The 12,742-nt window shown below is 49.3% G+C and overlaps 1 protein-coding gene across 1 annotated transcript; it reads left to right on the top strand.

The window, feature by feature from the left end:
• The first annotated feature begins 3,908 nt into the window (after window positions 1-3,908).
• On the top strand, window positions 3,909-6,245 carry GPR84 (G protein-coupled receptor 84). Its single transcript, XM_063693724.1, has 2 exons — window positions 3,909-4,297; window positions 4,831-6,245. The coding sequence occupies exon 2, from the start codon at window positions 4,839-4,841 to the stop codon at window positions 6,027-6,029; it is 1,191 nt and encodes a 396-aa protein (XP_063549794.1). The 5' UTR covers window positions 3,909-4,297; window positions 4,831-4,838; the 3' UTR covers window positions 6,030-6,245.
• Window positions 6,246-12,742: the final 6,497 nt, after the last annotated feature.

Consider the following 12,742-nt stretch of genomic DNA (forward strand, 5'->3'; position numbering starts at 1 on the left):
CTCAAGGCACAGGAAGAAACGGGGGGCAGAGACTGGGGATCTGAGCTCTAGGCTCTGGCCCCACATAAATAGTGACCTTGAGTCAGTCCTTGCCCTCTCTGGACCTCAGTGTCACAGTCTTCAAAATGAGGAGACTTGAGTCTTTCAAAGGTTCATTAAGATCTCATGTATCCAAGACCGAAGAACTGAGACTGTGCCATTTACAGATATACTGGAATACCTTCTCAACTGGCCCCTAAATGGTCTGTGGAACAGGGAAACACTGTTCAGCTGTCTCTCACATGGTATGTGAGGAAAATGGTTTCTCCGTTATCTCCAAAATTTGGTTCAACCATACACTCCCAAGAGCAGCCAGTAATCCTGACCCCCTCTATCCCTACTGAGAGGCAGGAAGTTCAAACAAAAAAGCCCAAACCAAAACCCAGAATCTATGTGAGGTCCTCCTGACTTTCATCTCTGCTCACTTCCCCCACTCTACCCACTTCCCAGTCTTGCAGAAGAAAGGAGGAGGGAAGTTGGGATGATGTCTTTTAAACAGGAAGGAGAGGGGAATGGGGGACTCCTGGGTTTGTCAACTGTGAAGCTGAAAGGAGGGTGTTCACTGTGGGTTCAGAATTGGAACCCAATAAGGAGTGTTTTGGTGTTTGTTTGCATGTTTGTTTCCAGGTAAATCTAGCTTTAAAAGGGGTGGGAGGATTCAGAAGGATGAGGGACAAGAGAGGCCCTATAGAAGAGTGGGTAGAGAAAAGCAGGGGCTGGGTCACATGTGGGGAAGGAGATAGGGACTGGAAGAAATTGGGGTTAGAGAGTCTGGGATCCTAGCAGACCCCACAAGTACCTCAAGTCTGCTAGTTTAAAACTGAATTCATTATTTACCCCTTTCCCTAAGCCTGCTCCTCCTCCCACATTTCCTATCTTATTAAGAGCACCACTATCCCTCTGGAAAACAGAAAGTTATCCTAGTTCCTCCTTCTTCCTAACTCTTCATCCAATGAATCACTAAATAAGTCCTATTTGACCTCCTAACAACCTATGGATCCTTATCATTCCTCCATTCCCACAACCACTGCCCTAACCAGGACTGGCTCCATAATTTGTGGGACCCAGTGCAAAATGAAAAAGCAGAGCCCCTTATTCAAAAAGTATAGTATTAAGAATTTAAAAACAGTGATTGACGAGCATTGAACCAAGCACCAGGCCCTTCAAACTGCAAGGCCCTGTGCAGTTGTACAGGTTGGTCTGGCCCTAACTTAGGGCCATTCTATCTCTCGTCTGAACTAGTGCCTCTTTACCCATTTTGCTCACTCCCAGGCTGCATGCCTTCATTCTTTACTCACAGCAATCTAAGTGCAAATCTCACCAACTCCTTCAGCATGAAACCAGCTCCTTAGCACGATACACAAGGTCCCCCTTGACCCTGCCTGCTCAACTCTCCAAGCTCTTCTCTGTTGTTCTCTACCTCATGCCCTTTGTTGGCTTCTACCTGAACCTCTGCGCCTCTACACATACTGTTCTCTTTGTCTAGAATGTCCCTCTACTTATCTCCCAAAAAACTCTCCTGTTCATCATTCAGAATGCAGCTCAGTAACCTCTCTGTGAACCCTTTCCTCATCTCCTACTTAATAGTATGCTCCTTTTCTCTAAGCCTCTGATATATCATTCTGGGTTGTTTTGTTTTGTTTTGTTTTTTGAGAAAGAGTTTTTGCTCTGTTGCCCAGGCTGGGGTGCAGTGGTGCAATCTCTGCTCACTGCAACCTCCGCCTCCTGGGTTCAAGCGATTCTCCTGTCTCAGCCTCCCAAGTAGCCGGGATTACAGGCGCGCACCACCACGCATGGCTAATTTTTGTATTTTTAGTAGAGACGGGGTTTCATCATATTGGCCAGGCTGGTCTCGAACTCTTGACCTCAAGTGATCTGCCCGCCTTGGTCTCCCAAAGTGCTGGGATTACAGGTGTGAGCCACTGCACCCAGCCATGTATTTTTTGTTTTTTGTTTGTTTTTGAGACGGAGTCTCGCACTGTCACCTGGGCTGAAGTGCAGTGGCGCGATCTCGGCTCACTGCAACCTCCACCTCCTAGGTTCAAGAGATTCTCCTGCCTCAGTCTCCCAAGTAGCTGGCATTGCAGGTGCCTGCCACCACACCCAGCTAATTTTTTGTATTTTTAGTAGAGACGGGGTTTCATCATATTGGCCAGGCTGGTCTTGAACTCCTGACCTCAAGTGATCTGCCCGCCTTGGCCTGCCAAAGTGCTGGGATTACAGGTGCGAGCCACTGCACCCAGCGATGTATTTTTGTTTGTTTGTTTGTTTGTTTGTTTGTTTGTTTTTGAGATGGAGTCTCACACTGTCGCCCGGGCTGAAGTGCAGTGGCATGATCTCGACTCGTTGCAACCTCTACCTCCTAGGTTCAAGTGATTCTCCTGCCTCAGCCTCCCAAGTACCTGGGATTACAGGCGCCTGCCACCACACCCAGCTAATTTTTTGTATTTTTAGTAGAGACAGGGTTTCACTATGTTGGCCAGGCTAGTCTCGAACAGCTGACCTCATGATCCACCTGCCTCGGCCTCCCAAAGTGCTGGCATTACAGGCATGAGCCACTGCGCCCAGCCTGTTAGTTTGTTTTTCTAATTTTTCAGAGACAACGTCCTGCTGTGTCACCCAGGCTGGAGTATAGTGGCACAATCTTTCTCACTGTAGTCTTGACCTCCCAGACTCAAATGATCCTCCCACCTCAGCCTCCCCAGTAGCTGGGACTACAGGTGCACATCACCACAGCTGGCTATTTTTTTTTTTTATTGTAAAGACAGGGTCTCACTATGTTGCCCAGACTGGTCTTAAACTCCTGACCTGAAGTCATCCTCCCAGCTCAGCCTCCCAAAGCATTGGGATTACAGGCATGAGCCTCCAAGCCAGGCCTATATAGTATTTTAAAGCAAGCCTCAGCAAACTTTTTCTCAAAGGGCCTGATTATAAATATTTTAAACTGTGTTGATCAAGAGATAAAACTGAGGATATTACATAGGTACTTATATAACAATTTAAAATATAACCATTTTTATTTTACTTACTTATTTATTTCTTATTTTATTTTTTTGAGATGGAGTCTTGTTCTGTCATCCAGGCTGGAGTGCAGTGGTGCAATGTGATCTCGGCTAACTGCAAGCAACCTCTGCCTCCCGGGTTCAAGCGATTCTCTTGCCTCAGCCTCCCTAGTAGCTGGGATTACAGGCACACCCATCACGCCTGGCTAATTTTTGTATTTTTAGTAGAGACGGGGTTTTACCATGTTGGCCAGGCTGGTCTCGAACTCCTGACCTCAAGTGATCTGCCCTCCTTGGCCTCCCAAAATGTTGGGATAATGGGCATGAGCCGCTGCACCTGGCCTAAAATATAACCATTTTTAAATGGAAAAAAACATTATTGGGTCACAGGCTATACAAAAACAGCAGACTAGATTTGGCCCATAGGGTGAAGTTTACGCACCCTTGCTCAGGAGAATCGATTAAGCATTTGCATATTTATGTATCTATCTCCCCTAGTAGACTATGCACAAGGCCATATATCAGACGTTCTTGTATCCCCAGTGTCTAGATCAGAGTCTGGTGTATAGTAGGCACTCAATACAAAGTTGTTCGGTAAATGGATAAATGAATGATTGAACAGGACCCTGATCCCTTGAGGAGAATGAAACCAGAATTCTGGATGCCTCATTCCCCACTTTTCTTCATCTGACTTGGTTTCTCAAATGTGCTAGGGTGTCACATGGGTCCCTCTGACTTGAACCATGTCTAAGCCGTGGAGACAAGAAAGGTAGTGCTCCTCTGAAACAAACCCAAGGCTTCTGGGGGTACCTAAAGTTGCTCCTGGAACTTGGTCTTATCTTTTGACCCTCTGAGGAGTGGCCCAAATGTTCTGATGCTCTGACTCTGTGCCCTAGCAATTCTCGGCAATGATCTTACAGATGAGTTCTGCCATGCAAAGAGGGGAAGAAAACAGAGTTTGGGTTTCAGGAAGGAGAAAGGAAGAGTGAAACCACTCTGAGGTAAGTAGCGGGGGAATTTCAACAGAGAAGCCTAGATTTCACTAGCCAAAGCAAAATGAGTAGGACCGGAGGTGGTGAAGGAAGTGGCTGGGATTGGGTAACGGGGGAGTTTCTTATTCTTTCAGTGGACTATAATAGGATACATAAGAGCAGGATGTCTCCTGCTTGAAGCCTAACTGTCCACCAGAAAGGACTGCTCTTTGGGTGAGTTGAACTTCTTCCATTATAGAAAGAATTGAAGGCTGAGAAACTCAGGTAAGCACTTTTGTCGTGGGTATACTTTTACCTTCTTGGTCTCCTCATCTCCCAGGTGGTAACAAACAGAAATGACTACAGCCTATATGTGTGTGTAGTGGAAAGGAGCAGAGGGAACTGAATACAGAGAGGATCCTGAATACAGGATGCTGAATAGAGAGAGGGGACTCCTGGGGGTCTTTGGGGATGGGGAAGGAATTTAAAAAGTTGGAGGGCACTGGGTTTACTGAGAGCAGCGGGATGGATATAGAAGAGGACTGAGGTTTGGAGCAGAATAAGACTAAGATATTTAGGCAAGAGATATTTAGATAAAAACTTGGGGAAATATTTGAGAATGGGAAAGGACTAAGAGAACCTAAGGAGAGAGTTAGGGATCTTGAGATGAAGAGGCCTGGGAATGGTTCAGGAGGATACTGAATTAAGGTGAGGTCCAGGAGCAGTTTAGATGTCCAGGGTCCCAGAACTGTTCAAGAGATCTAAGTTGAATGCTAGGTTCTGATTCCCTCTTCCTCTTCCACCCTCTGCCTCTTTAGCCTCTATCATGTGGAACAGCTCTGACGCCAACTTCTCTTGCTACCATGAGTCTGTGCTGGGCTATCGTTATGTTGCAGTTAGCTGGGGGGTGGTGGTGGCTGTGACAGGCACCGTGGGCAATGTGCTCACCCTACTGGCCTTGGCCATCCAGCCCAAGCTCCGTACCCGATTCAACCTGCTCATAGCCAACCTCACACTGGCTGATCTCCTCTACTGCACGCTCCTTCAGCCCTTCTCTGTGGACACCTACCTCCACCTGCACTGGCGCACCGGTGCCACCTTCTGCAGGGTATTTGGGCTCCTCCTTTTTGCCTCCAATTCTGTCTCCATCCTGACCCTCTGCCTCATCGCACTGGGACGCTACCTCCTCATTGCCCACCCTAAGCTTTTTCCCCAAGTTTTCAGTGCCAAGGGGATAGTGCTGGCACTGGTGAGCACCTGGGTTGTGGGCGTGGCCAGCTTTGCTCCCCTCTGGCCTATTTATATCCTGGTACCTGTAGTCTGCACCTGCAGCTTTGACCGCATCCGAGGCCGGCCTTACACCACCATCCTCATGGGCATCTACTTTGTGCTTGGGCTCAGCAGTGTTGGCATCTTCTATTGCCTCATCCACCGCCAGGTCAAACGAGCAGCACAGGCACTGGACCAATACAAGTTGCGACAGGCAAGCATCCACTCCAACCATGTGGCCGGGACTGATGAGGCCATGCCTGGTCATTTCCAGGAGCTGGACAGCAGGTTAGCATCAGGAGGACCCAGTGAGGGGATTTCATCTGAGCCAGTCAGTGCTGCCACCACCCAGACCCTGGAAGGGGACTCATCAGAAGTGGGAGACCAGATCAACAGCAAGAGAGCTAAGCAGATGGCAGAGAAAAGCCCTCCAGAAGCATCTGCCAAAGCCCAGCCAATTAAAGGAGCCAGAAGAGCTCCGGATTCTTCATCGGAATTTGGGAAGGTGACTCGAATGTGTTTTGCTGTGTTCCTCTGCTTTGCCCTGAGCTACATCCCCTTCTTGCTGCTCAACATTCTGGATGCCAGAGTCCAGGCTCCCCGGGTGGTCCACATGCTTGCTGCCAACCTCACCTGGCTCAACGGTTGCATCAACCCTGTACTCTATGCAGCCATGAACCGCCAATTCCGCCAAGCATATGGCTCCGTTTTAAAAAGAAGGCCCCGGAGTTTCCGTAGGCTCCATTAGAACTGTGACCCTAGTCACCAGAATTCAGGACTATCTCCTCCAGGACCAAAGTGGCCAGGTAATAGGAGAATAGGTGAAATAACACATGTGGGCATTTTCACAACAATCTCTCCCCAGCCTCCCAAATCAAGTCTCTCCATCACTTGATCAATGTTTCAGCCCTAGACTGCCCAAAGAGTATTATTAATTATTAATAAATGAATTCTGTGCTTTTAATGCTCAGGTGTGGTCTCTGGGGAAGAAGGAAACAGGTCACGGTTAGGCTCAGGGGCCAGGCTAGGAGGCCACCATACTATTCCATCCCTCCTGCATGACGAAATCCTGTCACCATTTGCATGCTCACACATATCCCTAAAGCACCTGTGGCCACCAGGAGCTGGAACCTAATACCTAAGGATTCAGGGGTACCTAGGTCAAAGCAGGAGCAGGAAGCAGCTGGCCTGGGACATAGCCTTTAGAAGAGGGGTTTCTAGGTAATAAAACATGTGAGGTGATTTAAGAGGATTAGCCTGCCTTTTTGTTTAATTTCCCAGAAATGGCCTCTGCCCCTAACCACTGCTGCCAGGATCCGCCATCCCTACAAACAAGTTTATTCAGCTCAAAAAAGTTTTATAATCCAGCTTTGATATCTACTCCAGTGGGTCCAGTCCCCCAGCCCTCACTCTGTGCGAAGGGAATGGTCATGGAGGAGGACTCCTTGGTCTGTAGAAATGGAACTGAGCTTAGCTAAGGCAAAGGCAGAAAAAGGTTCCAGCTGCCCTGGCAGGGTCTTGCCCATGGGGCTAATTCACCTGAGTCCCAGGCCCTCAGTTGCCTTGCATTTGTCATCTGGACTTATGAAAGCAAGAGAACAGGCCTGGTGGGGTGTCTCACACTTGTAATCCTAGCACTTTGGGAGGCTGAGGTGGGCAGATTACCTAAGGTCAGGAGTTCAAGACCAGCCTGGCCAACGTGGTGAAACCCCGTCTCTACTAAAATACAAAAATTATGGGCCAGGCACGGTGGCTCATGCCTGTAATCCCAGCACTTTGGGAGGCAGAGGCGGGTGGATCACCTGAGGTCAGGAGTTCGAGACCAGCCTGACCAACACAGAGAAACCCCATCTCTACTAAAAATACAAAAATTAGCCCGGCATGGTGGCGCATGCCTGTAATCCCAGCTACTCAGAAGGCTGAGGCAGGAGAATCGCTTGAACCCGGGAGGTGGAGGGTACAGTGAGCCGAGATCGCGCCATTGCACTCCAGCCTGGGCAACAAGAGTGAAACTCTGTCTCAAAATAATAATAATAAATAAATAAAATAAAATACAAAAATTAACCGGGCATGATGGCGGGTGCCTGTAATCCCAGCTACTCGGGAGGCTGAGACGGGAGAATCGCTTGAACCCGGGAGACAGTGGTTGCAGTGAACCGAGATCACACCACTGCACTCCGGCCTGGGTGGCTGAGCGAGACTCTGTCTCAAACAAAAAAAAAAAAAGAAAAGAAAAAGAAAGCAGGAAAACAAAGACTCTAGTTAAAAGGGCTCAGGGGCCAGGCTAGGAAACCATACCATTCCTTCCCTCCAGAATGACCGAATCCTGTCACAATGTGCATGCTTACACACATCCTTAAAGCACCTGTGGCCACCAGGTGACGCTGGTTCTCTGCGTTTCCTTTCTGGCTTCCCAGTTGAGGACACAAGGCAGGACTGGGAATCCAGAGACCCCTGACCAGGGAGTAGAGACCCAGGGATCTTCACCCTCCCTTTCCCCCAAAGCTTAGGAAGAAAAGTGAAGAATGAGACATTTATTATTCATGAGATATTACTGTCTACTTGGGGTGGGGCTGGGGGAAGTAGCGGTGTGGGCACTGGGGTGGCACTGGGGATGGAACGTGAGTCATGCTGACCTTAATGCTCTGGCTGCATGTTGTCCCCTCCCTCCCCCAAGTCCATGGTTTGAGAGAACAAAGTAAAATCTGAAGATACTAAGGGCAGAAAGAACCACAGTTGGGGAGGACAGATTGATACCCTCACATGCAACACACTTCTAGGGTCCAGGAATCCTGACTTCTAATATGGAACATGCACTTTTGGGTGTCCTCCTTCCACGAAAGTCACAGGAGCCTAAACCAAATCAAGCTGGGGCTACTAAGGCAGGGGTCCAGACAGGTAAACTGTTGGACCAATGAAGAACAACAGTTTATGGGTGTAGAGACAAAGGTTTCAGTCAAGGCTCTCTCATAGTTAGCTCTGGGAACTTGAGCAGATCTCTGGACCACTCTGGGGCTCAGATTTTATCATCTGTACAAAGCGGGGTGCGGGGTACACTCTTAACACGTGCCCAGTGCAGTTCCCTGTACATATATTATTTCATGTAATCCTCACAAAATTACCATGAAGTATCTATTATAATTTCTTTCTTACAAATGTGAAAACTGAAGCACAAATAGGTTAAGTAATTTGTCCAAGGCCGAACGCCTAATACGTTGTAAGACCGTGATTTGAGGGCAGAGTCTCAAATCCGCCTTTCTAAAACTAGGATCGAGTGTCCAGATGATCCCTAACTGTCCTTCCTATTCAGACCTTCTAAGATTCTGAAAGTTGACAACTCTGAAGAGTTGTAAAAGGATTTACTTTACATGTCCTTAGAAGGCAAATCACAACGGTGTCAAGTAGAAAGGTGAAGCAATAGGGATTGAGGTTAGACCTCAGAAAGGACTTCCCAATTATCAGTCGCTGGGGGGGAAAAAAAAAAAACTCAGGAGACACAGAAGGAAATCCTGGGGTCTAAGACCATAGAGGACAGATCTTAGCAAAAAAGCAGCCACCCGCCACGGCCCACACAGCCACGCCCGCCCCTAATTTCAACAAGGGCTGAATGAGGGGAATTAAACTGAAGAAAAGCTAGGCTTTCTTGAGGCCTTCTCTCTCTTGCGGTTGTGCTTGGCGAGTGAGGCCATGCACTGGGTCCCTCGTGGTGCGTTGGTCATGCGTGTCTCGGGAAGTGTGTGTGTTTGGAGGCCCTTTATGCTCACGAGTGTGAGTCACTGTCTGTCTCTCTTTGTCTCTTTATCTCTGTCAGTCTCTCGCCCGAGTCCGAGCTCTATCGCTGACTTTCTGACGCTATCTCTCACTGCCTCTCTTTGTCTCTTTCCATCTGTCCGTCTCTCCTGTAGGCTGTCTTCATCTCCTGTACCTCTGTTATCGCCTTTTTTTTTCTCCTAAGCTCGTCTCTCCAATCCCCGCTGCCGCGCTCCCCCCGCCCCCTCCCCCTCCCCAGTCGCCCGCCCGGGCTGTTCTTGCTCGTTCGCACGCTCTCTCTCTTTCGCTGTCTCTTACAGGCAGATTTATGGTCAGCCCAGGGCCTTTCATTGGCCAAGCGCTGACAGAACTTGATTTAACGCCGCCTCTCATTGGCTGAGCTTGACAGGCCGATTTACGAGTCACTCTACCATTGGCCAAACCACCTTGGCCCTGATTTATGGCTCAGCAGCCGCGGGGAGGGGGGTGCAGCTGCTAGGGAGTGAGGAGTGAGGATGCCCCTCCCCTCCCCTTCCCGCCGCGTCTCTCCTCCTCTCCCCTGCTTTTTTCCCCTCTTTCCCTCCCCTCAAGGAATGGCGCTCCCTCTACCTGTTCCTCAGGCCCCCTCCTCCCTTCTCTTTCGTCCACTGGGAGGGGAAACTGGGGTGTGGTGGTGACGGGAACTGAAGGGATGATGGGGTCTGAGGGTACACATGGGCGGAGAAGTCGAGTTTGAGGGGTGTGGATGGGGGCCGACAGGGAGAGCAGAGGAGACTGAACAGGGAGAGAGGATTCCGAGCTGAGGAACGAAGGGGAAACTGAGAGGGCAAAAGGATGACAGAAAGAAAGGAAGGCTGAGGAGAGAAGGAAGGCAGGGGAAGAGAGAGAGGGTTAAGGAGCTAAATGGGGGGTTGGGTAATTTGTCCAAGATCCGAGAAGAAAGAAGGAGAGATGAAGAGAAAGGACGCATTTGAGGGGCCACACGGGCTGAAGCAGGGAAATCGGGCACCGAGACAGGGACTTTTCAAATCTCACTATCCAGACTGAATAAGAGACGGAAATTTCCTTTTCACACAATGGCTCTGAAAAGGAAAAGCATTAGAGAAGCAAAGACAGAAAGGCGCAATAGGGAGGTGAGAGAGAGGAAGAAGCAGGAAAGGACAACTGGAAGGTAATAGCAAAGAAAAGAGAGAGGGAGAGCGACAGAGAACTAATGGGGAAGACCAGGAGGAAGGTAGGTTTTTGGGTTTTTGTTTGTTTTTAGGGGAGGGAGGAAAGGTGCAGTGAGAGAAGACTACTCCCCAAAGGAAATATTGACAGAAAGGCTCCTCCTCCTCCCCTATGAAGACCCATTGGCGTCTGCAAGGGGACAGACGAGTCAGGCGCCTCCCCCAGGAGATATTCTGCTTCCTCAAGGCTGCAGTAAGCTCCCCATCCCATGCACCTCACTCCTCCCCTTGCCCACCTCCCCAGTTAAATTTATGAGTCCAGGGTGGCCTTCAGGAATTAGGAATATTTATGCTTCTTTGAGAGTGAGATTTAGAAGGTGATAAATAAGGGGCCACTGGGGGGTGCGGCTGGGGGCTCCTATTTTTAACATGGCCATTTTTCCAAGGCCCCACCCACACATTCCCTCTCCTCCTGAGCCAGAGAAGGAAGCACAGACGGAGGTGAGGAATGGGTTTCAGGTATCAGGAAGAGGGGTTGACTATCCTGTAGAGCCCCTCAGAGGACTGCAGAGCTTTGCAGCAGAAAGGATTGAAGGCAGATAGGGGAGGAACTTTCCAAGCATCCTGGCATTCGTATAGCCCCTAGTGTGCAGTTACAACATTTTTGCAGAAGGTGGGGAGAAGCCCATTTCCCCCCATCCCCTTAAGCTCAGTTGCTGAGGAATAGGGGAGATAGGCCAGAAAATTCAGAGGCAGATTTCTCTGGCCTGTCACCATCCTCACAGGAAAGGAAGATTTGAAATCCCCCACCTCCACAGACCACAGCCTGGATCCCTGGGAAAGTAGGCTAGGAATGTGGGGCTCAGGGCATCTCCTAGGAGTCTTGGCCTCCAACCTGCCCACCCCCACTGCTGCTGAGAATTAAAAACAGCCAATAGTTCTTGACATCCCTTGCTCTGGGCCTCCAGGAAATTGAGAAGGGGTGGTGGATCTGCCTATGGATCCACATACCTTCTCCAGCCCTCAGCTCTAGAAGCCATGTGTCTGTGACCCCCCAACCCAGTGAAAGGGCTTGTTCTGGGTTTGGGTGGGTAGTGAACAAAGATGAAGGTCCATAATATAAGGGAGACCTAAGGAAAACAGAGCTGGGGAAGAGTCACATATCGCCCCCATCCCCCATGCCCTCCAACCGCTATGGCCTTAGCAAGGATGGCCACAATGCACATGCGTACATACACTAGACTGCTGCCTGGAGTGGCAGGAGGGAGGGAAGGGTCTAGACTGGCCCTTTAAGAGCCACTTAGGGTCAGAAAGCTTGGGCTACAGAGAGGGGAAGGAGCTGATGTCAGAAGACGGATGGGCAGCAAGATGGGGATTGATGCTAATGGGGGAGTTAAAGCTAAGTACCCAGACACTCAGAGGGCAGAACTGCAGATCTGTCTTCCTTATGCTCACCCCCCTCTCCAAACCAAGGCTGTAAATCTGCCTCTTCAACTGGGGGAAGGGGGACTGAGGAAAAAAGACATGCTCTCTTCTCCCCTTTCCTGTTTCTTCCTTACTTGGTGTGCCCACACCACCCCCCCTCCACCCAATTCTTTTGTCCTCTCCCATTCTCTTGCAATCCACGACCCCTTCCCACTAAAATTTCCAATTTTGGGCTTTGCATCAGAAATTGACAGAATGGTTTCAGCTTGCAGAGGAGTTTAAGAGAGACCACAAGTTTTCCCTCACCAGACCCGGGTGGGAATGCTTGGTGGGATTGTGGTGAGAAACTGGTAGATTGGTAACTCCCAGATCCCTCAGTTTCTCATCCTTCCACTCTCTTCTCACTTGGAGGTAACTCTAGCAGCCATCTTCCAGGACAATAGGGTAAAGGCAAGAAGCAGGAAGTTGGGTGCCAGGGGCTGGAAGGGGCACGAAAGATTCTGAGCTGGGTTTGTGGAGGCTTCTGACACACTGAGATTCTAGAGGGGCTGGTGGTGGGCTTCCAAGGGCAGCTAGAGAAGGTGCGGGAGCTGTCCACTGAAAGATATACAGTCTGGTTTCTCGGAAACTCCTGGATCATACCGTTCCCTCTCCTCAAGCACACACCCTGTCTGCTGAGTAGAGACAATTTTGGGCCAATAGTGTATTTACTGTAAAGAACCAGCTGCTCCTTGTACCTCTCAGGAGGGAGTTGGGGATCTTAGGGAAGAAGATTTTTTCAGAGGGGCTAGAGCTAGAATTAGCCCTTGGTAAATTTCATTTCTTTCTTTGCTTTCAGGTGAGACTGTTTCTCCTACCTTTCAGGACCCATAATCACCCTTATTTCCTTTCCTACTGGCAACCAGGGCCTGTTCTTGAGAAGTCCCTCTCTATATTAGAGGACAGTCCCTCTCAACTGTTGCAGTATTAGGCCTGAACTCTTTCCCAGCCCCGGAAACAGTTGGTGCCTGATTGCCTCTAGTTTCCAAATCCTCTTCCATATCCATAAAAGAATAACCCTAAGATATCAATCTCATCTCTTCCTTTCTCCCAGGTTTTCCTTCAGAGGCCTAAAATC

The sequence above is a fragment of the Gorilla gorilla genome, chromosome 10, assembly GCF_029281585.2.
Source record: "Gorilla gorilla gorilla isolate KB3781 chromosome 10, NHGRI_mGorGor1-v2.1_pri, whole genome shotgun sequence".
In the NCBI taxonomy this organism is placed as follows: Eukaryota; Metazoa; Chordata; class Mammalia; order Primates; family Hominidae; genus Gorilla; species Gorilla gorilla.